The sequence below is a fragment of the Actinia tenebrosa genome, unplaced genomic scaffold (assembly GCF_029948245.1).
Source record: "Actinia tenebrosa isolate PJP-AT-01 unplaced genomic scaffold, QUT_ActTen_1.0 PGA_scaffold0__85_contigs__length_37466705, whole genome shotgun sequence".
NCBI lineage: Eukaryota > Metazoa > Cnidaria > Anthozoa > Actiniaria > Actiniidae > Actinia > Actinia tenebrosa.
Window position 1 is genome coordinate 27,563,294 of NW_028292569.1, and position 26,123 is coordinate 27,589,416.

The window sequence follows — 26,123 nt, forward strand, 5'->3', positions numbered from 1 at the left end:
CAATCATATCCATGCAAGATAGAAATTATATCTCTACCATACCCTTATCATTCCTTGGGGTGGGGTCGTGTGGCCATAGTAGGAGTAGTCAGTAAACAGAGGTGTGTTACCACAGCCATGCTGCAGGGCAAACATTTGAAAATATCTCCATCCTCTTGGGCCCAGTTGTACGAAGAATGGATAGTGCTACTGTATCTGAGAGATAAATTGTATCCAGCGGATAATTTTATTGGATACCAGCATCGACTTTTTGCACTGGATAAGGATTTATCTGTCACATAGCATTATCCACCCTTTGCACAACATGGCCCAGGAAATCAAATCTCTTCAACATACAAAATCATTGCAGCACTGTTCCTGTCCTAAAACATTGCTGGCATGAAACACACCCCTCTATTATATGTTTATGTACAAATGTTCATCAACATGAGAGATTGATCAAGCTATTAGTATTAATATTATTCAATATATTATTGCTGAGCACATTCATTTTTAGTGGCTCCTTTTCCAACATTTATGACAGCGGGAGCCTGTCTTTGTCCCCTGACCCCAAGCACTTTCTTGTTGTTGACAGAAGAACTACTGTCTCCTGAGGTTTTGAACTGCACTGTTTTCTTCTGCTGGTGTGAACAGAACAAATTTGAATTAGAGATGCTTCATTCATCTTTGTTTTAATTGTGCCTTTTGAAGATAAATGAAATTTGCATGACTGCAAAAAAACTTACAAAAAAAAAAAAAAAAAAAAATTCAGCATGCAGTTTGCAGAATATTGAGAATTGCAGTAATATTATTCAGTAACTTACCTGTAGACATGAGTTTTCTTTTGTTTCATCTTGTTCCTCTCTCTCCTTGTCCACTGATATGTCATTGTGAATCCTTACATGATTCGCTTGGGGGTCTCTTAGTCCACTTTGACTCTCTACCGGTGAACCGACACCGCCTTGATCAACTGCAGCTATCTCATCAAACAAACTAGCAGACATTGTACTAGTTTCCTGAGTGATACCATAAGCTTCTGCAGTCTCATCAAACAAGCTCTGTGATATCAGATTGGTTTCTTGGTTGTTTTCTGGAGTGGTTTTGGTCTTCACTATGGGAATTACCTTCTGTACTGGTTTAACAGATGCTGATGTTTTCGTTTCATTGTTGTGAGGTGGTACTGGTACATGTATTTCTTGTGGTTTTTCAGTTGTAGTGGAGGTTTCTTGAGGTGCTTTAGGTGCAGGAGAGGAGACAATCATCTCCAGTGGTTGCTGTATGCATAATATTTTCTTGTTGATTGATGACATTGATTTGCTTTTAGGCATTACTTGTTTGACGGTCTGTTTGCTTGTTTTGTTGGGTTTTACTTCAGCTTCTCCTGTTGCTTTAGTCTTCATCTCTGTCACAATAAATTAATTATTATGTATATTTGAATTAGCAATAAAGCAAATATTTACTAGACATAAAAATATGGATAAGCATTCAACCAAGTGCACTATTATTATTGTTACTAGAGTGCAAATAATATACCCGTGAAATAGTTAGGATGAAATAGGAAATAGCGCTTAATTAGACAATTAACATAGGAATTCAGTGAGGCATGACAAGGGCACAGGCGTTTACTAGAGTAACATCTCAATATGCAAATGAATAGATACGAAAATGCGAACATGTCAAATTATACGAAGGAAAAGCATGTACAATAAAATATCGTTTCAGTTTTTGTAAGTGTGTTTAAAAATATTTTTAAAAATGTGCACTAGTTTACCCGTCACGGCTCGCCTATTTCTTTAACTAATTAGACTTAGGCAACCAATGGCACAAAGTTAGTTATTAGTTAGCTAGCTATCTATTTCATGGGTATATTATTTGCACTCTATCATCATTATTATTATTATTATTATTATTATTATGAATGCACTCCATGGAGTGGCCATATAGTGGCTACTTAATTTGATTGAAACTTACAGCAGTCAATATTTGCAAAGAGAGGAAAACTAGAAAACCCCAAGAAACAACTTTAATTGTGTATGTTGACAAAATTTTAACTCAAGTGTATATTGGTAAGAGGCAGGCATTCTTTCTGTAACATGTACACCCCTAATACCCCATTGTTTAGTGTACAAATTACTAAACAAAGCATAATTTCTGTCACCCTATACAAGCTAAGATGATTGGAACCTTTCTAATGCATGTCACTCAGATTGATAACAGTTACAAATAATAACGAGACACAGACATGTGCATAAATGATGACTAACGACTAACTACACAAACCTTTCTGAAGTTTCATAAGTTTCATTCTTAGGTCTTCAATTCGAAGTTTTAGCCTCATATTTTCTGTTTTTAGCTTTTCTAAGTTGCTCTCAGCATTGTATAACTGAGTTTCTGAATGACGCAGCCGTTCACTCTCTCCTAACTGAACCAAGGTCTTGGTTTGTAGCTCTTTTTGCAGATCCGCAGTCTTCTTTCTGTTTGACAAATATCACTGATTAGTGTTTCATTGTGTTACAAATTCCATTTTTATGTCTTGTGGTAGAAAAGAAAAGAAAAGAAAAGAAAAGAAAGGAGAAGAAGAAATGAAGGGAGGGAAACAAATAAATGAATGGAAGGGAAGGGAAAAGAAAGGAAAGAAACAGTGACAATAAAAGTAACCAAGGTGAAATATATATATATATATCTGTTAACACCTTACTGGAGTGAGCGACACATTTAGACCCCTCACAATAACTTTTTTCTACGCTTCACCAAGCCACGAGTTAAAAATGAATAGAAGGAAGTGATGAACGAGAGGAAGAAACAAAAACCCAAAGCAATGGGAAAAGTTCAAGAGGATCACCCATGTGTAGTATATCCAACATCACTATTACTTACTTGGTATCCTCCAACTGTAGCTCCAAGAAATTAACATAATCTTTTTTGTCTCCAAAGTCAGAAAATGCATCGTGGAATTCCTTTAGTCGACCAGATAAGCTATTCTCAGCCTAATGAAAATTTAATACAATGTTCATTATTTTTTAACGGCATTACAACTGCTCTTGTTGTTACACACTGTTTGAGACAAAGCTAGGACACTATACTCCCGGTATGCCACTCAAACATATTGTATAAAAGAATATTCAATTTGAATGATGTTAGTCTATTGCCAATCAACCTGATCAACTTTTAAGGTATTTTTGAACTAAGATTAGCTTTGTTCTTATCCTTCTTCCAGACACAATACTAACCTGCTTTTTCTCCAAACTGTTGAGCTTTATATTCAGTATCTTGACCTCACCTTCTTTACGATCCAGAGCCTTTTGAAGGCGCTGTAACTGTGACACATCTGCAGTGTTACCTCTCACCTGCAGGAGTGCTGCCACTTGGTTCTGTGGGAAATAAGAGATTATTTTCTAACCTTTTAGTAAAAACATTACTTGGTTCCTCAAATCTTAATGATCATAGAAGCTTTGCACCATCAGGTGCCAAACCATAATACAGCTTGGACAGCCTGTGGTTAGATGGCAGAACAAAGAAATCCCTTTGCTCTCTGGAATTGAATTCTTTCTCATGTAAAACGATTGTATTGTTCCTGCAATCTAACATTGGCTGCCATAACGTGATGGTGCAAAACCTCTATACAGCAAATTTCCTGTGAGTTTAGAGAAACTTGACATTTAAAAATTAGTGATAAATTATGGTTATGTGAGACAATTAATTCATCCAGTGGATGGTGTTCATTTCCGTGATAGAACCTGGTGCACATTTAGAATGCCTGAGTGGTAAATGGTGATCCTTGTCCCAAGCAACATCTAACATCCACTTGGAGATAAGCAAGGGTGGTCTAATGGTATGTACATACAGTATTGATCTTACCTTCAACTTGTGTAAGTGTTGTTTAGTGATATTATGTGTCTTCAGCAGACATTCATGTTGTGTCTGCATAGTGAGGTACTTTCTCTCTAGTTCCAGCCTTCGGTCCTCCACCTGGGAACATGTAAATGAAGACATAATTATATTCATGAATTGCACTATAGTGTTCAATTTGGAAACTGTACAACATGCTTGGGTTAATTCCCAGTCATTGTCTCTGAGGTTTTAAAATCAATGCCTTTACCTCCCCAAATAGTGAGTTTCCTTTCTCCTTGAAGTTTTTACTTGCGACATCAGCTTTCAGTGAATCTAACTCAGCCTTCAACTCTCCAGCTTCTTGTCGTGCTTCCTACAACAGATCAGAAGTACATCATCATTTTGAATTGTGTGAAATTAGTATATTTGGGTCAAGGTCAGGTAGCATACCGAGGTAAAGTGCATTTGTTATTTGATCCAAAAAGAAAACACTAGCAATTATGGTCCAAGATATCTGAGATTTTGGTTACTGTCAATCAAAAAATATTAAATAAGGCCATTTGAAATTTGATTGACAGAAGTCAAAAACCCAGACATCTTGAGTTATGTTTGCTGTGTGACTCTACCTGAAGGCAGTTGTACCATGTTTGTGCTTGCCGAATTTTCTCTTGCATTTCTTCCTCGAGTGATTCATATTTTTCCAGGATAGCTCTGTTATCAAACTTTAGCTGTTCTTGTATGTTCTTCAAGTCACTCATGGCCATCACTAAAGAATCTCTTTCTAGCTGTAGATCTGTACATATTCTCCTCTGTTCCTCTAAATCAGTCTCAAAGTTAGCAGCAAACTGGAGTTGTTTGTTATATTTACGAACATTTTCCAGCATTTCATCTTGTTGTTCAATCTTCTCCTTCAGTTGCGACTCCATCATCAAATGCTTATTGAAGTCTGATTGAAGAGAATCTATTTCCTTGCGCAGTTCCTTCACTTTCCTCTCATTGGTTATCTGAGTCATTTTACTCTCTTCTTCAAACTGTTTCTGGAGTCTTTCCTTGATATTTTCGATCTCGAATATATGATGTTCTTTGGCTCTGGATTCTGTTTCTAACCTTGTTCGAAAAGTATGGTTTTGTTGTTTGATTTCCTAACCAAGAAAAATTATAGATATAGGATTAAACTCTAAGACTCCAGTATATATGACACTACAAATTATTAAAGATAGCAAAGAACAACAATCATACCTCCATTTTAGTTATAGCAGAAGTATACTCGGAGTTAATCTCTTCTAACTTGGATTCCAACTCCTTATTTTGTTCAAGCAAAGTCTTGCCAAGTTCACCAGCCAGTTCACGATCATTGTTGAGATTCGCTTTCTCTTCCTGAAGCAACTTATTCTCCTCTTTCAGTTGAAGGATCTCTTTTATCATGTTTTCTTGATCTTTATCCATTATTATTATTTTTAAAAGCTTATTTTAAAGAATCCAAGGCAAAATTCCTCCCAAAGAATTGCTTCCTCAACAACAAGAAATTTTAAAATGATTACAACTTTTTTTACTTTACTCTGATTGGTCTATTTATATTCAACTAGCCAATCACATCGCATTCGGACCCAGCCTTCTAAACCACATATGGTCAGCGGAGTTACGAACAATTCAAGATGGCGGACAAACATGAAAAATATTTTTTAACACAATATTCATTTTAGTGTACTTTTTATTCAAGTATATAAATAGTTATTCGTACATAAACTTCTGTAATATCTGAAGTAATAGCAGTCCTCCAAATGCATATGTTTTCATTGCTTGGTCGTTCACAGCGTGGTAGTTTGTCGTATTCAAAGATGCGAGTGATCTGTAAAAGGTTAGGGGAATTTCCAAAGACTTTGTATGCTTAGTTAATAGTTTATAGGCTAGGTTTAAAACTGTTGTCGTATTTTTAGATTGAATGGATCAAGAATGTGTTTCAGTTCTTCGTCTTCATTTTTCTCGAACAAAGTAAGTACAATTACCATGTTGTTTAATGAGTTGTAAGTTCTCCTTACTGGGGTTTAGAATTGTTCAAGTTTAAGTGCTCTGAAACCATTTGTTCTTAGGAATTCCCGTATATGGATTGAGAAATCCAGGATCATAAACACTTTTATGCAGCAATATATTTATAATTAAATACATTTCATTTTTCGTGTGTAGGAAAAACTAGAAATGTCTGAGTTTCCACCTGAAAGGATAAGAAACTTCAGTATTGTCGCACATGTTGATCATGGGAAAAGTACATTAGCAGATAGAATATTAGAGATGACAGGTAACCATTTAAACTCTAATTGGATTTTATTTCTTCATTGATGATAATATTGTCTATTGATGTGACAGCCAGCATTGACAAAAATGGAGCAATCTGATTGGTTAAACAAAAAAGGCATCTGACTGGCATTTACTTACCACTGTACCCTTCATTATGTCAAGTAATAAAAATATTATGACCCCTTGCAAGATACACCTACTTGCAAGAATGTTTTCATACTAAAATAGAACATAAGTGATTTAGTGGGATAGGAATTATATTAAAAAACAAAAGATCACTGAAGCTGAACTTTTTCTTTTGTCTTTTAATTTATTCCTTTCTCACTGAACCACTAATGTTCTAATATCGTATGACAACATTCTTGCAAGTAGGTGTATATGTAACTGCTAAATCCAAATATAGATGTTTTGCACCATCACTTGAAGGCAGCCATGTTAGATGGCAGGAACAATACAACATTTTATATGATAAAAATTGAATTCCCAAAAGCAAAGAAATTTTATTGTTTTGCCATCTAACCACAGGCAACCCAAGCAGTTTTATTTGTTATGGCAGGGAAAAGCAAAAAAACCTCTATTACCTTTATTATGTATTTCTCTTTAGGTACCATATCTAAGAGTACTGAAAATAAGCAAGTTCTAGATAAACTACAAGTAGAAAGAGAAAGAGGGATTACCGTCAAGGCACAGGTTAGTAAGGCATAGAATGTGGTTTGGGTTGCCTGTGGAAGCTATACAACAGGTAGCCCAATAGCATTTGGTTCTGGCAATTTTACATGCTTACGTCATATTAACTTTAACAACCAGAGTTGCACTGAAACAAAGCAATATTTTAATTGTTGACATTTTTAATGAGAAATAAACAGATTATTTATTGCTATGACAACACTTTAAGACAATATGTGATAAAAAGTGATACATCTGCTTTTATTATTATTTTCATAAAGACCGCTTCATTATTTCATAAGCACAAAGGACAAACTTATCTTCTTAACCTGATTGACACTCCAGTAAGTATCAGCTGTTAAAATAGGTTTGACTTTCACATTTATATATCTTATTTATACTCAAAGTTTAAACTTTAATGTGCTAATGACTACCACAAATCTTTAATTTTGACTTAATTCTTATTTTAAAAATTCAATTAGGGCCATGTAGATTTCAGTTACGAGGTGTCAAGGTCCTTAGCTGCCTGTCAAGGTGTGGTTCTCTTGGTTGATGCAGCTCAGGTATGACTTAGTAATGCGAGTATTTTATTCCTAGGGATGTAGTAACTTGAGCTTACCCTTCTGATTTTTTCCTTTCTTCCAGGGTGTTCAAGCTCAAACAGTGTCCAACTTTTTTTTGGCATTTAATGCTGATCTTAAGATTATTCCCGTAATGAACAAGGTATGTGAAATTTGATCTGTACTCACTGCATGGTTTGTATTTTAGAATCAATTGAAATCCACTCATTGCTTTATCCATCAATTTGTTATATCCTTCCCCCTATCCATACATTCACCCCTCTCACCCACCCACCCAGTCATCCATTCATTCATCCATCCATCCGTCTGTCCATCTGTCCGTCCGTTCATCCATCCATCCATCTGTATTTGTTCCATTCAGCTACAGTAGCCATCAGTCCATCTCTCCATCCACCTCTCCACCCCTTTCTTCTTTATTCATTCATTTGTTTATGTTTTGCAATCTATTTTTTCTGTTATTTATAAAGATTGATCTCAAGAATGCCAACCCTCAGCAAGTGTCTTTACAAATGGAAAAACTCTTTGACATCAACCCTGGAGATATCTTGAAGGTGAAAATACTGTTTTAAGTTAATTCAATCTTATTTAATCCATTAAAACCATAAATTTTTAATGTAACTTTATTAATTGCAGTTGTCTGCCAAACAAGGTGTTGGAGTTGATAAACTACTTAAAGATATTGTGGAAAAACTACCAAGGTAACAAAAAATATCCATGTCTCTTATAGAAAAGGAGTGCGTTTTACATTGACAGAAAAGGATGTGTATATGAATTCAATATTGAAAGTCACCTGGGCTAGAGATTCTATTAACTCTGTTCTAGCTTTACTCATACTTAATTCTCTTCAGTATTGGAATAAGGAGGTACTTAAATAGTCTAAAATTAATCTAAGATTAATGTTAGACAATCTATCTCTCCCTTTTTCGTGGAGGGGGAATAATATGCAGGTTATATAGTTTTTCTTTTTTGTATTCTTTTATTCATCAATAAAGTTTATAGAGTTTATAAAGTTTATAATATGCACTATTTTCTTGAATTACATAGTTTAAAGGACAACTGACCCTCCAAAATGACCCATTTTTAAGAGGAACTACATCATTTGAGAAGTCCAAAAATCCAGTTTTTAAAGGGGATAGAGCATCCATTTTTCTAAAACAATTTTTTGAAAACATCGCATATATCGCTCTGGTGGCCGCCATCTTGCGCTTTTATCGCGGGCTCAGAAAAATAGCGTAATGACGTCACAACGTCACAAGAGTTCAAGCTTCCAGTTGTTTGCCTGACTTCTTCCTCAGTTTCTTATACTTTTTACTCAATATTTTGCGAAAAAATACAACTTGGTCATCAAATTAAAGGCATGTCAGAATCTAATTCTTCTTCCGAAGGCTCGGACGGCTCGGGAGACGATTTCGCTCAAGAATTTTTCGGAATGGACGACGAATTTGGTTTACGGCCATATCAGTTTGAACCAGAAATAGAAATCTCCTCAGATGAAGAGTTCAGAGAAGGATCTGACAGTGACATTATTGAAGACGATGAACAAGAGAACAATCGACTTACAAATTCAGATTGGTAAGTCGTACCTCTGTCTTATCACAAAACTGAACTACATATCCATTTTATATAAAATCGTATCTTGCCACTCGTGTTCTTGCAATCTGTTCTTTAGATATTGGTATGCATGAATCCAGTTTGCGACCAAAAGCAATACCAACTTTCACAATTTTAATTAAAAACATGTTTAAAAACATCGCTTGATAGTCAATAAGTTATATACTGCAGGATATAGATACAGGGATATAGTTGTGTCACAAGTTGTGTATGTATATTCTCACTTGGGACAATCGTTGATAATGTTCAAAGATACTAAGAATTGTTTTATTTCTGTTAAATAGGTGTACCTGTGGTAGCTGCCAAATTATGGATTCAATATCTGAATGCATTTGTTGCCAAGAAATCGAAAAAGTGGTTGCAACATGCCAGTCTGTTGTTGAAGATGGAGATGCTGATGAACCACCACCATGCATTACTCAACATCCTGGATTCTTGCCTGTTTGTGCCAATAAGTATGTTCTTCGAACCGCATGGGCTCAGTACAAACAGCAGTACAGTAATGCGTATGAAGGCCCAGAGCACAAGCAGTACAGACACATTGCATATAGGCAACTAGCAAGATGGTGCTGGGGAGTTCTTGGAAAGGAAGTTCGGGTTGTTCTGCCCTCTTGTGCTGTCATGTGCATCAGAGCACACTTCCCTCCCCCTGGACTAGAGGAGGACTTTGAATTTGAAGGTTTTCACTATGCAGATGATTAGCTTGGCCTAAAGTTACATGGAGTTATTATATACATTTTATTTATTCCTTACTTCATTTCATATACACAGAGTGGATTTTTTTCTATCAGGATTTCTGAATTGATAAATTGAAAAGGAAAACATGGAAAGGCTGAGACCAAAATGTATAAGAGTAGTCATGAATTTATTTTTAGATGAAGTACATATAGAAAGTTGTTTATATAAATGTTTTGTAGGTTTTGCATATTTTATTATTTAAAAACAACTACACCTAGACAAAATATCCAGCTGAATAGAGAACCTAGTGTACAAAGCACTAGTGGACAAAATCATGAGCTAACCAAGCAAATTTTGCAGTTATACTAGACATGGATAACCAATATTTCCTGGGCACCAATTTGTCTGAAAACAAGGCTAGTCAGTATTGTTTATAAAGAATTTGCCTTGAAGTAGCATGCTATAATGGATTCAAAAATTGTGCTAAATGAAAAAAATATTCTCTTGGTGATAGAATCCCACCCCATCTTAGAATCTCGGTACTGACTAGTCTCATTGTCAGACAAATTGGCACTAGGAAATCTTGGCATCCAGGCTTGTCAGCCATTTATGGCTCATATATTTTTTTTCCAGGCAAATAGGCCCTTTGCAGCTCAGTAATCATGTGCTGATTAATTCACTGAGAGCAAATGAATGAACATCTTGATTCCCATGAGTGAAAGCGAAAGTCACTATTCAGCTGGAATTTTTTCTATACTACATTCATACTGGGAGAGACCCCATATATAATGGAGCGTAGATAGTTAAAGAAAAGACCTCTTTTAAGATTTCATTTAAAAGTCAATCGTTTCCTAAGTGGTAATGATATTTTAATACAATTTTCATCTGAACATCTAAAAACTGCAAACTTATCTACCACTTTAATCAGGTCCCCTTCACATTAATTACATATTTTGTTTATAGCAGTTTTACTTGGGTCTGTCATGTACCTTCCCATTTGTAGAAGCATTGTAATTATTACCAGTAATGAACACAACTGTTCAAAGATGAGGGGGATTGGGACGACAGGCTTACTTGACAGTTCTTTCAAAACAGCTATTCACTAGAGTACAATCACTAAAAGAGTGCCAATGATGCTTTGCATTATTTTCTACTAAATAGTGTTAATTAAAAATAGGAAATGGTTAGAATTAGCATCACTTAACACTACACATTTTAGTGTTTGTAGTCTCTACTACATTCCATTTAAATTAATTACCTAGAAAATCTTGACCAGTGTCGTTCAATCAATTCCTGTTTGTCTGGGGCAGGAACACTAGCAATGTTTCTTGGTAATTCAACCTCTTCAATTGGGTCAACCCCTGCAGCCTCCATGCCACCCTCACAAATTTCAAGTACTTTCAGTTGTAGCTCAGGGAGGAAAGCATAGCTTTTTCTTTGTAAGACTGGCTTAACAACCCAGCGCTTGTGCATCTTAGGGAAGCACTTGCGATAACGAGCTTCTCCACTCCTTGGGCCTTTTTGAACAATTGCTTGAATTCTAGCTGTATTGAAATTGTTGTCAATGGCAGCAAGTTGAGTACGAGCAACCATTCCCTTGTAAGAGAAGTGCTCTCTTTTTGAGCAATACTTCAGCATCATCGAATGATAAACTTCAAGCCCTCCTGTGTGACAAAAGTCGGTCAATCTTGCCAAGTCATTAAGTAACTTTGGTTGAAGGACAACCTCTTCTAGGGCCACATGAGCTGGTGACCCCGGCTTGATCCAGTGTGTGGTGCGCACTTGTCTGCAGGTTAGGGGAGGATGGGCACACTTTTTGAATACCTCTGCATCCTTCCAGGAATGCTTGTTCACGCAATGGTGAGCAACAGATTTCCACTTCTCTCTCAAAAGTTGTACATCCCCATTACATGTAGCAGCACACCACCAAAGATGGTTTGAAATGGATTGTATCCAGGGTGCCAGCTCTTGGTTTTTCTTCAATTTTGCTTTCTTGTTCAGCTATTTTACAATTGACTTGGAAAGATGCCACACATCATACTGGTGTTTGATGTGGCTAAAATCTTTTGCCATAGTGCTGGTGATGGATGTGTGTCTGTCAGTTGTGATACATTTTATACTGACCGTGTCTTCTAAAGTGTTCAAACACCTTAGAAACCCCTCTTTCTCCATAGCATTGGAGCTGGTTACTTCAGAGACTTGAACAATGCTGAAGGTGGCAATTTTCCCTGTGCTTGTCTCCATCATAGTATATGTGCCACATTTAGCACTATGGCCAGGACTGTCACTTCGGCCATCACCATTGAGATTTACTATGTCCTTATTTGACAGCTCTTCAATTACAGCAGCCTCCTCTCTCTTCCAAGCATCATTAACAACAGGAAATAGGTAACGTTCCTGATGTCTGTAAAAGACCCTCTCACTCAGAAATTTTAGGCCAAGACAGGATGCAAAGTTTTGAAGTCTGGTAAAAGTATTACCAGTAAATAATATTGATGAGGAAATCAACAAGTTCCCAATAGCTAAGCGATTTAACATTGGCTGTGAGTACCATGTCAAAGCATGATGTTTCATACATGTAGTTGTCACAATAAGTAGGCTGCCTTGACATACAAAGTTGACATCAGCGACAGGTGCTCCACAGCTTCTACAAAACTTGAATAACTGCTGCAAACAAGAGTTAAATACCAAATATTTAGGTTCTTTGATATGGTTTTCAAGAGTTTTATTGCAGTCTTTGTTTTCTGGCTCTAATTCACTGTCCGTTGTTGAAACTGTCTCTTGCGATGAAACAATGAAACCATCATCATCGTCACTTAGTGGGAGTCCCTCTTCCTCTGAAAACAAAGACTTTTCTGACTTTTGTGGAGACACTGTTGGCATTGACTTTACTGGTGAGGGGTGATAGCTAGTACTGTAGCTGTGGTCGTGGAAGCTCACACTGAGTATTTCATCTCTACTGATGTTTGGTGAAGGGGAGGGATTGTAAACTGTTGTTGTGTCGGCATCTTTATAGTATCCAGGCTCTGTCTGAGTTGATGCAGTGGATGTTACAACATATCTACAACCAAGGCAACACTGAACACCAATCTCCTTACAAAGTGGTTCAGGAGAGAACTCTGGTGTTTCCATACTTGGTGGATCTTCACACGAGGGATTTATTGTGGCACATAGCTGCTCCACATTCTTTGAAAATACAAAAATAAACAATGTTTTCAACAATACTATAAACCATTCTTCGAGGCCTACTTTACCTTAAATAATACAAAATAAACATATTAACCAACAATGCTATAAATTATTCTTCCGTGGTCATTTATCCAAGCAAATTTGGAATATTACGGCAACATTGTTATGGTTTACGAATAAATATCAAATGTAAACTAAACACGTGCAAATAACCATTTTGAAAATTTCAAGTATCGATCAAATATTACTAGCTATACTTATGATTTTAAGCAACATTTCATCTATGAAAGCATAAATAGCTAATGATTGATGACTCGCTTCGGTATGCATTAATAAGTCTTTTTCATGAGTGATTATTTCGAAAAACAATGTAAACTATGTTATGTATAAATGACATGTTATCTCACCTCTTCGTTTTGTTTGCGTTTGAGCCGGTTCTCTGATGTAGCTCTTCTTTTAGCTGGCTTGCAAAAATTGAATACTGACGGAACAGCATCGCTCTTTAATCTCCGGTTAACTGCTCCATCAGATCCACTTCAAAGCATGAATCCTCGAAGTGATCGCTGCAAACGTAGCAGTTCTTCAAAGGCGGCAGGTTCTCTCTCTTTATCCGCGCTATCCATGCCTTCTGAAGAGCTATTTTGTTAGGAATTTTGTGGTAGCTAACAGACTCAGTTTTGGAAGAATGGTTGGTGCATTCTGGCACACAACAATGGACCATCTGGATTAAGAAACTTACTCTAACTTAGACTATTAAAAGATCGACTAGCACTCGAAATATACAAACTCAACAAGTTTGGAATGCAAGCTTCACGTTGTGACGTCACGGCATTAATGCGGTAATTTATTGCGGGCTCAAATATGGCGCTCTTCTATTGCTATTTTTCGCGAATTGATTATTTCTTTTCGGCGACATAGAAGCTGTATCAGAGTTCAAAGTTGAATTTATGTGATCTATGTACGTTGTAGTTTTATATGAAAAACGGCAATTTTTGGGGTCAGTTGTCCTTTAAGAAAATTCTCTGTTTCTTTAAAAATGTATGTAATATCAGGGTAATGCTTTTATCTTTATTTATTCTTTGTCTTCATAGTCCAAATGGTGATCTCCACAAACCTATGTCTGCTCTTTTATTTGACTCCTGGTATGATCAGTATAAAGGAGTCATCTGTCTTGTTGCTGTTCTTAATGGATGCCTAAAGAAAGGTAAGGTATCAAATATTTAATCACAAATAGTTTGTTAACTTCTTTATTCACCAATAAAATTTGAAGATGTTGAGATTCAAAATGTCACCTGTTTTTGTAGCTGTAGAGCTGCACAATACTGTGACGATATTTATAGATTAAAGTTTCAAAATTCTATGAATTATTGCAGGTGATGAGGTGAAGTCATTGCATTCTGGACAGGTTTATGAAGTATCTGACCTTGGTATAATGCACCCTAATGAGTGTTCTACTAATGCCTTGTAAATATCTCAGACTTTTTATCTTTATAGTCATCCATAATACATTTGTGGCAGTTCGCACAGTTTAATCACATTCAATGAGAAAGATTGCTGCATGTATTTAGGGGACTTTATTTCAAAAGGGTATAGATGCATACCCTAGATTTATATCTACTACACACTTTATTACCAAAAATAAATACACACACACCCACCCACATGAAAATACTTCATATTTTGACCTGTTTATGCATATTTTAAAGACACATCTATTCAACTGGAGTCATTTTATTGCTGAACCCTCCTTCCATTCCACTGCCCTATACAGGGATGTTGACCACAAAGAGGCAAGGGATGATGGAAATCTAATCTTCCAGCTTTCTTGCCACCTCCATCTTTTAGTCATGCATGTTAGTCTACTATATTTTCAAATTTCTACTTTCTCTGGCCACTTTTGATGTGAAAATCATTATAACTGAGGTCCAATATTTGATAGAAGTCTATACCTTATCCATCACTAGGTATGCTGGACAAGTTGGTTTTGTGATCACTGGTATGAGGAACAGAAAGGAAGCTCAAGTGGGCGATACGTTTTGCCATGTGCAGTCCAAAGTTGATCCATTCCCTGGATTCAAGCCTTCTATTCCAATGGTATAGAATATGGGTTTAATGCTCAAAACTGTTACTTTATTGTAATGAATAACAAAAATAATTGTGTTTTCAAGTAAGAATAGAGGAATAGACCACTCGCACTAATAAGTCACATGATTGTAACCCATGATTGTACCCCCTTCTGGGCCCAGTTGTACAAATAGTTGATAGCACTCTCCGATGGGTAAATCTTATCTAATATTATTGGATAACAGTATCAACTTATCCACTTGATTAGAATTGGTCTATGGGATAATGTCATTCACCCTCCGCAAAGCCAGGCCTCTGAAAGGAAAGAGTACCTACAGTTAATATTAGCAAAAGGCAAAGTCTCAACATGCTTGTTGTATCGAGGTCAACATGATTCTAATCCTTGTTACAACTAACTAACAATCTTCTTGGTAATCTTCTTCGCAGGTGTTTGCTGGAGTATACCCTGTTGACATGTCACAATATGTTTCACTGAGAAATGCCATTGAAAAACTTACATTAAATGATGCTAGCGTAACTAGACACCCTGACAGCTGGTAAGTAAAAGTACTCCCTGACCGACCACTTATGAATCACTTTTGGAAGTGATTGAGTTGTGACTGGTCAACTAGCCTTCAAATTTTATTGAACCCTGAAACAACCACTGGGCTGATCAAAGTCAGGGAATGGCTAACTCACAGGCCAAACTGGAATTAGCATGTTTTGTTTTGTGGAGGGAGGAAAACTAGCTGTTTGCCCTGAAAGAATTGCATTTTGTGCCAAATTTGGAGGGATTAGCTTGTTATAGGTTATTAAAAGCTTAAGTTTTCTTGTATTGTAGTTTAGCACTGGGTCAAGGATGGAGACTAGGGTTTCTTGGTCTTCTACACATGGATGTGTTTAAACAAAGGTTGGAACAGGTATGACCATATTTCATTACTAGCATTGTTTCTTTGCGTCATGCCATCCATCTTTTCCAAATTGACTTCAATGTTGTCTATGTCTTTTTTTCTCAGGAATATGACACAACAATCATTATTACTACTCCAAGTGTTCCCTATAAAGGTGTGTTACTATTACAAATGGTTACCTTAATTGTGAGAAAATAGTTTATCTAATATAATTTTTGCTACTGTAAATAACCCAATAAGATTTTCTGAGTGCCTTCACAACATTTCTCAATTGTTCTGCCAATCCCCAAGTGCTGTATAACTGCACACAGCACAGTAGACAAACTTTTTATTTCGTTTATGAGGTATGGATCAAACTACCCTTTCTTAGAAAGAAATTGGAAGAAAATTATAGGAAGTGCGTATGAGTGCTGTATGCTCTGATAAAGTATGTGCTACCAACCAATCAGAAAGTGAGATTCATTATAACTGTCATTTTTATGATAGCCATCTTGAAAGGTCAAGAACAGAAAGAAGTAGAAATTCTTAATCCATTAGAGGTAAGTGAGAAGAACTTTAATAATAAAATTATTTCATTTAAATTATTGTGAACCAAGATAATGAAATTTATAAAATCTAAAGAAATCAGCTCAAGTATGTTTTCAATCCTACAGCTTCCTGATCCCTCAAAGGTGGAGGAATATAAAGAGCCATATGTGCTGGGTACCCTTGTGTTCCCAGAAGAATACATGGGAAAAATGATAACACTGTGCCAGGTATGACAAACTCTGTCTGTCTGTCTGTCTGTCTGTCTGTCTGTCTGTCTTTGTGTCTGTGTGCGTGTGTGTGTCTGTCTTTTTTGTTTGTTTGATTGTGTTTGTTTTTGTTTTTGTATGTTTGTTTATCTGTTTGTTTGCCTGTTTGTTTGTTTGCCTGATTGTTTGTTTGCCTGTTTGTTTGTTTGCCTGTTTGTTTGTTTGCCTGTTTGTTTGTTTGTCTGTTTGTTGTTTGTCTGTTTGTTTGTCTTTCTTTTTGCGTGTTTCCCTCCTCTCTCATCCCCCGTGTTTTTCTTCCCTTTCTTTTTGTTCCCTTTCTCATTTTTATTCCCGTATCCCTTTAACTCATGGAATAGCATAAGGCACAATTCATTACTAATTCCTATCCCAATTTCTTCTACTGCAGTCCAGAAGAGGAGAACAGTTAGACGTTGTTTACATCGATGAGAATCGTGTGATGTTGAAGTACATGATTCCCTTGTCTGAGATCATCATTGATTTTTATGATGAGTTGAAATCCTTGTCATCAGGATATGCAAGGTTATTATTCTTTATCATTTCAGAATTCACAAGCAGGTTTTTCATTATGTTTCGAAATAATAGAACTGAAGTCATAGTTGCTGTGCGGATACTCCAACCGGGACCACGTTCATAAACTAGTAAATGGTGATTGATATTTGTGGTTACATTTCTCAGGGTAGTTCTTTGTTGTAACATTTCAGCTTTGATTATGAAGACTATGGTTATCGAAAAACGAATATTGCAAAGGTCAGTACTTTGCCATTATTATTTTCACGTACGAAAGCGGCCTTGTCGCGTCATTTAAACGATTGACATCCATAACTATCCACCTAATGCATTGATGTAAGCAAATTACTGATTCGAAGTCAAGCGGTCCAATTTTGAACCATATCCAGATCTGCTTAAATGTGACTTCAAATTGCGTACACCATTGTTGGCACTCATCATGACCGCATTCTTCACGACAGACATTCTTTTACCCTCGTCCACTCCCCTCCCCTCCCCTCCCGTTACCCTTTGTTGCCCAGCCCCTTTTTTACCTAGATGCTTTGAGTCCAACGAATTTCTTAGATTCATTTATTTTATAGATGGACATTCTTATCAATGGCAAATCTGTGGATGCGCTCAGTTGTATCGTTCATAATGACAAAGCAGTGAGCACTGGACGAAGTCTGTGTGTCAAACTTCGTGACATCATACCAAGGTATGAGGTCGTTCTGTCAACTGAAGCCACGGGATAAAATTTCCATGAATTATATACTGCCATTATATCCCAGGCTGATTTGTACAAAGTTATGGTGATGGTGGTGGTGATGGTGATGGTGGTGGTGGTGGTGGTGGTGATAGTGATGGTGATAATGGTGGTGATGGTGATGGTGATAGTGATGGTGATAATGGTGGTGACGGTGGTGGTGATGGTGGTGGTGATGGTGATAGTGATGGTGATAATGGTGGTGATGGTGACTGATGATGGTGGTGGTGATGGTTTAAGTTTTCTTATTCACTTGTTAAAAGTATGATTGAACTATGATGTTTCCTTCCTGCAGACAACTATTTGAAGTGGTCCTACAGGCGTCTATTCGAGGGAGAGTAATTGCTCGAGAATCGTAAGTCAATTATTTAAAGTTAAAGCTTTGCAATGACTTAACCAACGAGAAAATATTTTCTCTTATATTGGTCGATCAATACACCAACAAATTATCGGTCCACTGTAGTACTTCAGATCACATTAGCATTGTGGTAATTTTGCAGTATGTGTCTGTAAGACAAAATATAATATGTTATGACTTTTTTCAGGATAAGACCTTTGAGGAAAGATGTTACAGCAAAATGCGTAAGTTCTCAGTCAGTGTTCTACACTTTTTAAAACATGACAATGTATACACCTATTCCAAAAAACATTGTTGGTCGCCGAATCTGAAAGCTGAGACCGATTCGCGCGCTGCAAATTGTAATGATATATTCACAGCTGAACAATGTAGTTTCCTTTTAGATTGAATATGAAGCATGACTACTTTTGAGTTAAGATTGTGATTTTTCGCCCATTTCAGATCTTCGACCTACAACGTTTAAAAAAAATAGTTTTATATGATCAATGTTAAGTATCAACCTTATCTCCATATATGACACTGTTTTGTCTTCGGATTTATTATTGTTTTTCAGTATGGAGGCGACATGTCCCGCAAAAGAAAATTACTGGATCGACAAAAAGAGGGAAAACAAAGAATGAAAAGAATAGGAAAAATAGACTTGCCTCATGAAGCATTCTTGACTGTAATGAAGAGATAAAGCATTGAAAAGGGTAGGAATCTTTACAAATTAATTAAGTAAAATATTCTTCAATTTTAATTTTTACGATTCAACAATATCGTTACGAACACCACCTAATTTGAAACTCAGGAATTTGCTTTCTAGTCCGATATCCCGCGGGAAACGGGACTCGGTTTCGGTCATGTTCTAATCACAGTAGAGGGGGGAGAGGGGCTCACCCAAGGTAAACGTGAAGGATGAAAAATAAATTTTAAAAAATCCGAAAACTCGCCCGTTAATAACTTATTGAATGTTTGTATTTCGAAATGGTTTGATATTAAAGCGAACGGGTAAAACAAAGAAAAATGGGTAAGGAATGAAATACACGCGAGGGTATTGTATGCAGTTATGAAGCACGCGGGGAATGACATAACATAGGAGAAGTGTTGAGTTTCGTTTTGAATTAATATTTTTCGCTACCCTAGTACCCAAGAATGCCTAGAATACGGGGGAAGCATGCTCCCATGACCCCCTCCCTCCTGAGAAACTTACGCCTTTGTTTTCGGTGCGCAGCATATTTGCTTCTGAACAACATTTGAAATTCTAAATAAATATTATGAATTGGGCTTCCTGTGGTTTTACTTGCATATTTTCGAACATGGCGGATTCACGTCGACGTGTCTTGATCACAGGAACTTCAGGTCTCCTAGGAAGAGCTTTAATGAAAGAATTCTCACGCTCTCCTACATTTGAAGTCCTTGGGCTTGCACATAGTCGAATATCTGGAAATTTAAAAAAGGTTGACTTGCTAGATTTTGAGGAAACAGGACGAGTAGTGGCAGATTTTAAACCCCACTTCCTCATTCACTCGGCCGCTGAACGCAGACCAGATGTAGTAGAAAAAGACGAACTATCTACACAGAAGCTTAATATAGGAACGACAGAGTTCTTAGCAAAACTTGTGGAAGGTTTCAACAAGGGTCTTGAGATACAAAAGCACTTTTTGTTGTACATTAGCACAGACTATGTGTTCGATGGCTCAAACGCTCCTTATAAACCAGGTGATCAACCAAATCCACTCAACAAGTATGGAAAGAGTAAACTAGAAGGAGAAGAAGCTGTCAAACAGCATCATCCAAACGGGCTTATTCTGAGAGTACCTGTTCTGTATGGTGAAGTGGAATACCTCGGAGAAAGTGCTGTTACAGGTATGTTTTGAACAGGGGGAGAGGTAAGGATAAAATGTGGTAGGGTGAAGCATACTGCTTCATGGTGTGCATAATTAGGTGCTTTATTGGATTAGGTATGTCCTACTAGTGGTGTTCAGTAGGTTTGAATAATAGACCTAATCCACTGTTTTCCCATTTCATACCATGTTTTAATGGTTGTGCATGACTTCGAAGACATGAATATGGATACGACTCAAACAAAAAAAATAGTTTCAAGAGATTGACCTACATACTTTGTTTTGCACCAGATTATGTTTTTGTCCTTTGACTCCCTCTCGTAACTGATCATTAACATGGAAATAGCAGTGACAACAATCCAGTCGTAATGGGTTACTACTTGTAGTTAGGGCTGCATTAATACTAGCGACAGCTAGAAATTTACTGTATACTTTCCCAATCTATTTCTAGTCCTTTTGAGTGCCATTAAAGACCAAAAAAATCCAACAGTTATTGATGACTATCAGCTTCGTTACCCAACCCTTGTGGATGACGTGGCCAAAGTTTGCCACTTTATTGCTGAGAAGAAATTAGAAGAACCGTCTTTATGTGGAATCTTTCATTGGAGTGGGCAAGAACAAATGACTAAATATGGTATGGTTTGTACAATGGCCCAACTGTTTGGTCTTCCTATGGACCACATTAAACCAAACAAAAACCCACCAACAGGCCCTACAATACGGCCTTACAACACTGCTCTGGACAGTGGAAAGCTGGAGGGCATGATGGGTGACAGAAAGTCAAGCTGTAGGACGAGTTTCAAAGAAGGAATAGAAAAATGTTTAAAGAAACATCTATGAATCTCATTGGAGAACATGTGCTCTTGTGGCTTCAGAACTTAATTTTATAACTTAGTTTAATATGAGAATGATATTCTTTTTCAATTATCAAAAGTGTGTTAGATACTTATGCAGACTCGTAGTTCACTTTTGCAATGGCTCCCTCCAATCTCATTTCTTAGCAACAGCCATGCTGATATACAGCTATTTCGATAATAATGATGATGATAATGATGGTAATAATAATAAATTCTTAAAGGTTTTAACCAAATAGTTAACATAGTTTTAATTAAAGTAAATAATAAAGGTTGCTGAAGCCAAAACTACATTATGGGTGATGTAAGTTCAATTAGCGAAAGGTCACAATAATTATAATAATATTATGGAATTCTACCAAACTTTGTCTGCACTTTTCTGTGCTGACATTATTCGCAAATGAATATGAAACATTGTAAGCTTAGTAAACAACATGTAACATGCAACTGCCAACAGAACCTTCACCAACCTTTTTTGAAATAACTGTATTTTTGTGAGGTGCTACAAATTTCTTGTGTGAGTTTAGCTATTACGATTATCTCAGTCACTATGTTTTGCAAGTGAAAAATGCAGGCTTCCTACAGTCTTCCATTTTCCATTCACCATTATTTCCTTCCTTCATCAAAGCATAGTCTGTGTCGTTTGTGTTAGACAAGTCGCTTTGGGTGCCTAGAAGGAAGGTCAGTGGTGATCCATCTGCCCACAGGATGGTGCCTTCTTTCTTGTCTCTCAATCCGATCCAGGCCTCTTTGATAGGCAAATCTGTAATAAATGGAATTTTATACTACATTGATGAAATAGGGAGTGATTGCTCAGTCTTAACATAGTTGATATGTACATACACAAGAAAACCAGCTTATGCACATTTTGAATGCACAAGAAGGTGATAGACTGAGAAATTAATTATCTTGATCTTTCATGCTGGAAGAAAGTTAGCAGTACTTGGGAAAATGGTGCTTTAATTGGACCACGAACTAAAAGTGAAAAATTTGTTCCATTTATGGTAGTATTTTGTACTCCTACTTTGGCTTTGGAGAACAGTTTTGCCGTAACTGAGGGTAAAAATGGCGATAGTAGTTGTAAAGTAAGTTTCTTATAATAGCTTAGGTAATTCTTGTCTGCCTGTGAGAAATTTTGAAATTCATCCTTTGACTTCTCTAACCACCTAAGTACATCACAGTACAATGAGGTCATTGTAATAGTCTCAGCACAAAGGAAAAAAAACTTTACTCGTCCAAATGTAAAAATCAAATGTGCTTCATAACGACACATTTTCCTTTTTTTTTTAGAGGAAGGTCGTACGCTCAAAAATATATAAACATTAAAACTTTAAAAAGTCCAAATACTTTAATTTGAAAAAAAACCCGAATTCCTGACGTCATTATCATTTCTATTACTTTATTATGTAAAGAAAAATGGTTTTGATTTCATATCCATACTTCTATAATCTATTAAAACAGCTTTTCAGCCAATCAGAGCGCGCGCGCTCTATCTTACGAATACAACTTACCAAGGGGATGCAGTATGAGTTCAAAGATAAACTTGTTTTCTAACTCGTTGGCGATCGTAGCCAAACCCAAATCACCGCCCGGAGCTTGACAATGCTGTTGAGATTGAACCCAGCCTTTTTGAGGTGCTCTGTCCAATGGTGTAGATCGATTTTTGTTAATTTGCTCATATAAAAAGTTGAAAAAACCGTGAAAGGCTTTCTCGTTTCAAAGTACATTTTTAGCTGCATGTATACGCACGTTTATCAATATTTTAACCAAAATTTTGAGCTTGTGATTTTGATGTCGTTGAATAATGTTGAATGATGTTGTCAAAACTATTTTAACCAAAATAATAAATAAATAAACAAAACAAAACAAAAATATGTTTTGTTCGGAATCTTGAAAAAAACTTGATCAAAACTTTTACCACAGGTAGCCCAAGCTTGGTTTCTGTGGTGTCCTGTTATAAGGAAATGTATGGGGATTCATCAAAAATTTTGATAAAATCATTGAAACGTGAAATAAAGCCTCGAAATTTTACCCGGTCATTGAGAAATAGGATTTTCACCACACCAGTAAGAAATAAGAGAAGGTTGGAGATTCGAGTCCCAAAAGCGAACCATCACGAGTCTTTGAAACCTCGTACGTCTTCGAATTTTCTTTCCAGCGCCAAATTTTAGTCATAACCCTTCTCTCACATCCCTATAAAACCGAGAAGGTCACATTAGAGATTAGTCTTCGCGTCTTTAACCCATGAAATTTGCCTGTGTTCACATACTACCTCGCTTGTTCTGACGAGTACTTGGTAGCTCACTGTACACCAGTTCGGCGACGGATTTCCTTCGGCAACCGACACAAAGTCACGCCGGAAGTCTTCGTATCGTAAATGCGGATTGGATTTGGATATAGTCATTCTTCGAAATTATAAGTTAAATACTTTGGTATCTTAGGCCGTTAAAAAATACACACACCATAATTTCGAAGAAATATGGGCAAAAAACAAAATCCTTTTTTGACAAACTATTTCCAGCGTGGCCTTGATAGATTACTGGAAAAAACGCCCGATCCGTTTCAATTCCTTTATTCTTCCTCTTTACTATGAGTCCCTTCAAACTGGTTTAACGTTGGAACTTGATTGAAGGGCAGATAATTTAGACTGAAATTTTAATCTTACTCTTAGAGAATCTTCGTGTAAGTTCATAACTGATGGGATCTTGATATGAAAAAATTTTTATGAGTCCCTTCAAACTAGTTTTACGTTAGGAATTGATCAGAACTCGATTGAAGGGCAGATAATTTAGGCTGAAATTTTAATCTTACTCTGAGAGGATCTTGGTGTAAGTTAACTGATGGGATCTGGATATGCAACAAAAAAAAAAAAAAAAAAACAAAAAAAAAACAACAAAAAACAAAAAAAACACCCAGTTAGCGTAATCCTGCTGAGAGCTTAAGAACAAATCTGTCAAAAACGAAATTTGTTTAAAAATATAGAAATTGAAATTCTTTCATGTTTTGCATTCCTGACAATATCATGTTGTTGTTTTTAATCCGTACTCAAAATTACTTCCATCGGAGACTTTTTTGTACCAGCTTCTTTTAGCCGGTGTTGAGTGGTCATGTCAAAGCTGCATGTCCTAGCTTTGTTCGTCAGTTTGTTCAGTTCTTTTCACCTTGATCAGATATTCATTAGTGATGTCTTCTTCGACACTTTTTTTCCCGCCACTACTGGCCTGCGGCGGTACCTGACATGTTTGGCGTTGAGAGGCTCTTGATCTTCGCTTATCATTGATACGACCAGTGACAAGACTCTTGAGGCCTTGACTGAACTCCGCACTCATAAGAAACAAGATCACAGGGTTGAGAACATGCTTGAGATAATACAGAATAAGAGAGATCAATTCTACGTAGCGAAAATGCGAAGAAAGATTCGTGGCGAATTCCCCTACTAGCATGACAGTCCCTCGTGGAATGTAACAGACTTGGAAGACTACGACAAGTACGATCAGGGTTTTGATCGTTTTAGCTTTTTGTTTGCATCTGGCGTTGCGTGCTGAGAAGGACATTCTAGATTCAATATTGAGGGCATCTTCCGTTAACTCCAGCTGCTCAACTACTTTGCTCCCCTCTCTTGTGGACCTTCTGAAAATCCCATTTCCCGAGCGCAAAGCGCGTATGATGTTGGCATAAGCATAGGTTTGGAGAACTAGCTGCAGCACAATGAAGACAGCGACAAGATAAACTTCGTAAATGCGGCGATACAGTATCGACCAGTGTGGAGAGCACCTCATTTTCCCTCCTTTCTGACTTTGTTTCGTGGTGAATACAAGCGGCAGACCACAAGCTACGTAGCTGACAACCCAGATGACTGGCAAAAGTCGTTTTGTTCGTCCTTTAGAGATTCTGGGTTTGAAGGGAGTGACTGTAGCCCGATATCTCTCCCAGGCGATGGTAGAATGAGTTATGCCTGATACTGACACAAAAACATCTTGCATAGGTGCTAGGAATCGACATAAAAAATCACCAAAAATCCAACCAAAATACACTTCCACAATCCTAAAGGAACCGCCAATGCCGGTCAGACAAAGATCCGCTATAGAAATGTTCAAAAGGAAGAGATTACAGGGAGATCTCATCTCTTTCCAGCGAAGAATAGTCGCTATAACAAGTCCATTTCCTATCACGCCCGTTGCTATAATACACGAAAAGAATACGTTAGTTAAGAGTCGAAAGGCTTCAGGACTTAACAAAGGGGATCCCATGTTAGATAGTAGAGTTTGGTTTAGTTGAGAGTCGTTCCTCATCGTGAAATAACTGCTGGAATTTGAAGACATTGTCAGTACCATTCAAAGTCGTTCTTGTCCGTAATGCTCAGCCCTGAAGAAAGCGGTTATGCGCACTGCATTGAATGTATCCCTCGAAGGTGATAATGACAAGGCCTTGAAGTATATCTTGGTTGATTAGACAGGTCATTTAGCCGAAATGATATGCAAAGTAGTCATAAGAAGAGGAGTACACTATGAACGACCCCGAAACTGTGACGACTTAAGGCCCCTGTTTTTGTTGAACAGTTTAGTACAAAATGAATAATTCACATGTCACCAGTAATCGCCAAATTCTTGAGTAATATAACCACAGCTAAAGGCCCAAAAAATATATTATGAAAAACCCATCTTAAGACATATTGATTATCTAACTCATCCAATTTATTCGATTATACATGGATAGGAAAAGATAATGAGAATAATAGTCTATACACAATGTTATGCACCAAAACTCGATTCCAAAGAATTCTTAATTGATTTCTATATTAAGACGTAAATTGCGCCATGAATAAAATATCTAAAGCAGGTGAAGAAATCGAAAACTATTTTTCTTTATCTTGACAAATCACAAAGTTATAAGTAAAGATATCGAGAAGTAAATCAATCGCAAAATTAAAATATAGGGCAGCGATGTTTGAGATTTCTTGGCAAAAACGGCCTATAAAATACATTCTTTATTGACAATGAATATTTTTTTGAGGAAACGACCGACCTAAAAGTAAATCCATTAAATAATGTCGAGTAAGTTTCTGGTCTTAAAGTGTCGTTCAAATGTGTCATAACGAAAAAAAGAAATTCTTTTGTTCAAAACAAAATAATAATAATTTAGTTAAAATGAAGAGACGCAGTTTCAAAATATGGCAAATTAGATGAATTTTTCTTCAACAAAAAACGCTGAGGAATAATTTTGATTAAAGAAAAAAGTACTGGCGCGTGCTG

General features: G+C 36.7%; 6 protein-coding genes across 10 annotated transcripts in view; 3 read left to right on the forward strand and 3 right to left on the reverse strand.

Annotated features, from left to right (window-relative positions):
• Positions 1-28: 28 nt before the first annotated feature.
• LOC116286886 (uncharacterized) lies at positions 29-5,313 on the reverse strand. 2 transcript variants are annotated; one of them, XM_031693478.2, is made up of 9 exons: positions 5,050-5,313; positions 4,437-4,952; positions 4,079-4,183; positions 3,838-3,948; positions 3,210-3,350; positions 2,857-2,966; positions 2,260-2,453; positions 804-1,381; positions 29-617 (listed from the first exon to the last, which is right to left on the reverse strand). In XM_031693478.2, exons 1-9 carry the CDS (start codon positions 5,254-5,256, stop codon positions 471-473), a joined length of 2,109 nt encoding a protein of 702 aa, XP_031549338.1. In that variant the 5' UTR covers positions 5,257-5,313; the 3' UTR covers positions 29-470. The 2 variants fall into 2 exon arrangements, with proteins under 2 accessions (XP_031549338.1, XP_031549337.1); XM_031693477.2 differs by having other exon boundaries at positions 29-620.
• Positions 5,314-5,476: 163 nt separating this feature from the next.
• Positions 5,477-26,123, forward strand: part of LOC116286872 (translation factor GUF1 homolog, mitochondrial) — a 40,890-nt gene continuing 20,243 nt past the window's right edge. For 2 of the 4 annotated variants that reach the window (XM_089038635.1, XM_031693458.2), the window contains exons 1-23: positions 5,477-5,668; positions 5,748-5,802; positions 5,995-6,106; positions 6,710-6,795; positions 7,053-7,115; positions 7,254-7,334; positions 7,417-7,494; positions 7,820-7,903; positions 7,986-8,050; positions 13,922-14,034; positions 14,204-14,294; positions 14,795-14,924; positions 15,342-15,451; positions 15,736-15,814; positions 15,911-15,959; positions 16,292-16,344; positions 16,459-16,560; positions 16,967-17,100; positions 17,283-17,328; positions 17,670-17,785; positions 18,129-18,188; positions 18,379-18,415; positions 18,745-18,883. In XM_089038635.1, the coding sequence (XP_088894761.1) occupies positions 5,592-5,668; positions 5,748-5,802; positions 5,995-6,106; positions 6,710-6,795; positions 7,053-7,115; positions 7,254-7,334; positions 7,417-7,494; positions 7,820-7,903; positions 7,986-8,050; positions 13,922-14,034; positions 14,204-14,294; positions 14,795-14,924; positions 15,342-15,451; positions 15,736-15,814; positions 15,911-15,959; positions 16,292-16,344; positions 16,459-16,560; positions 16,967-17,100; positions 17,283-17,328; positions 17,670-17,785; positions 18,129-18,188; positions 18,379-18,415; positions 18,745-18,870 (1,947 nt within the window). In that variant the 5' untranslated portion in view covers positions 5,477-5,591 and the 3' untranslated portion in view covers positions 18,871-18,883. Of the gene's footprint in view, positions 5,669-5,747; positions 5,803-5,994; positions 6,107-6,709; positions 6,796-7,052; positions 7,116-7,253; positions 7,335-7,416; positions 7,495-7,819; positions 7,904-7,985; positions 8,051-13,921; positions 14,035-14,203; positions 14,295-14,794; positions 14,925-15,341; positions 15,452-15,735; positions 15,815-15,910; positions 15,960-16,291; positions 16,345-16,458; positions 16,561-16,966; positions 17,101-17,282; positions 17,329-17,669; positions 17,786-18,128; positions 18,189-18,378; positions 18,416-18,744; positions 19,458-19,523; positions 19,662-26,123 lie in introns of those variants that run through there. The other 2 variants (XM_031693457.2, XM_031693456.2) reach the window with 2 other exon arrangements.
• Positions 8,476-10,913, forward strand: LOC148914002 (uncharacterized). The gene is made up of 2 exons (XM_089038661.1): positions 8,476-8,924; positions 9,248-10,913. Exons 1-2 carry the CDS (start codon positions 8,710-8,712, stop codon positions 9,663-9,665), a joined length of 633 nt encoding a protein of 210 aa, XP_088894787.1. The 5' UTR covers positions 8,476-8,709; the 3' UTR covers positions 9,666-10,913.
• LOC148914003 (uncharacterized) lies at positions 10,691-13,495 on the reverse strand. The gene is made up of 2 exons (XM_089038650.1): positions 13,238-13,495; positions 10,691-12,827 (listed from the first exon to the last, which is right to left on the reverse strand). The coding sequence occupies exon 2, from the start codon at positions 12,771-12,773 to the stop codon at positions 11,643-11,645; it is 1,131 nt and encodes a 376-aa protein (XP_088894776.1). The 5' UTR covers positions 12,774-12,827; positions 13,238-13,495; the 3' UTR covers positions 10,691-11,642.
• On the forward strand, positions 19,454-21,670 carry LOC116286874 (methionine adenosyltransferase 2 subunit beta). Its single transcript, XM_031693460.2, has 2 exons — positions 19,454-20,039; positions 20,469-21,670. The coding sequence occupies exons 1-2, from the start codon at positions 19,490-19,492 to the stop codon at positions 20,855-20,857; spliced, it is 939 nt and encodes a 312-aa protein (XP_031549320.2). The 5' UTR covers positions 19,454-19,489; the 3' UTR covers positions 20,858-21,670.
• Positions 23,772-25,251, reverse strand: LOC116286873 (substance-K receptor). Its single transcript, XM_031693459.2, has one exon. It carries the CDS (start codon positions 25,203-25,205, stop codon positions 23,997-23,999), a length of 1,209 nt encoding a protein of 402 aa, XP_031549319.1. The 5' UTR covers positions 25,206-25,251; the 3' UTR covers positions 23,772-23,996.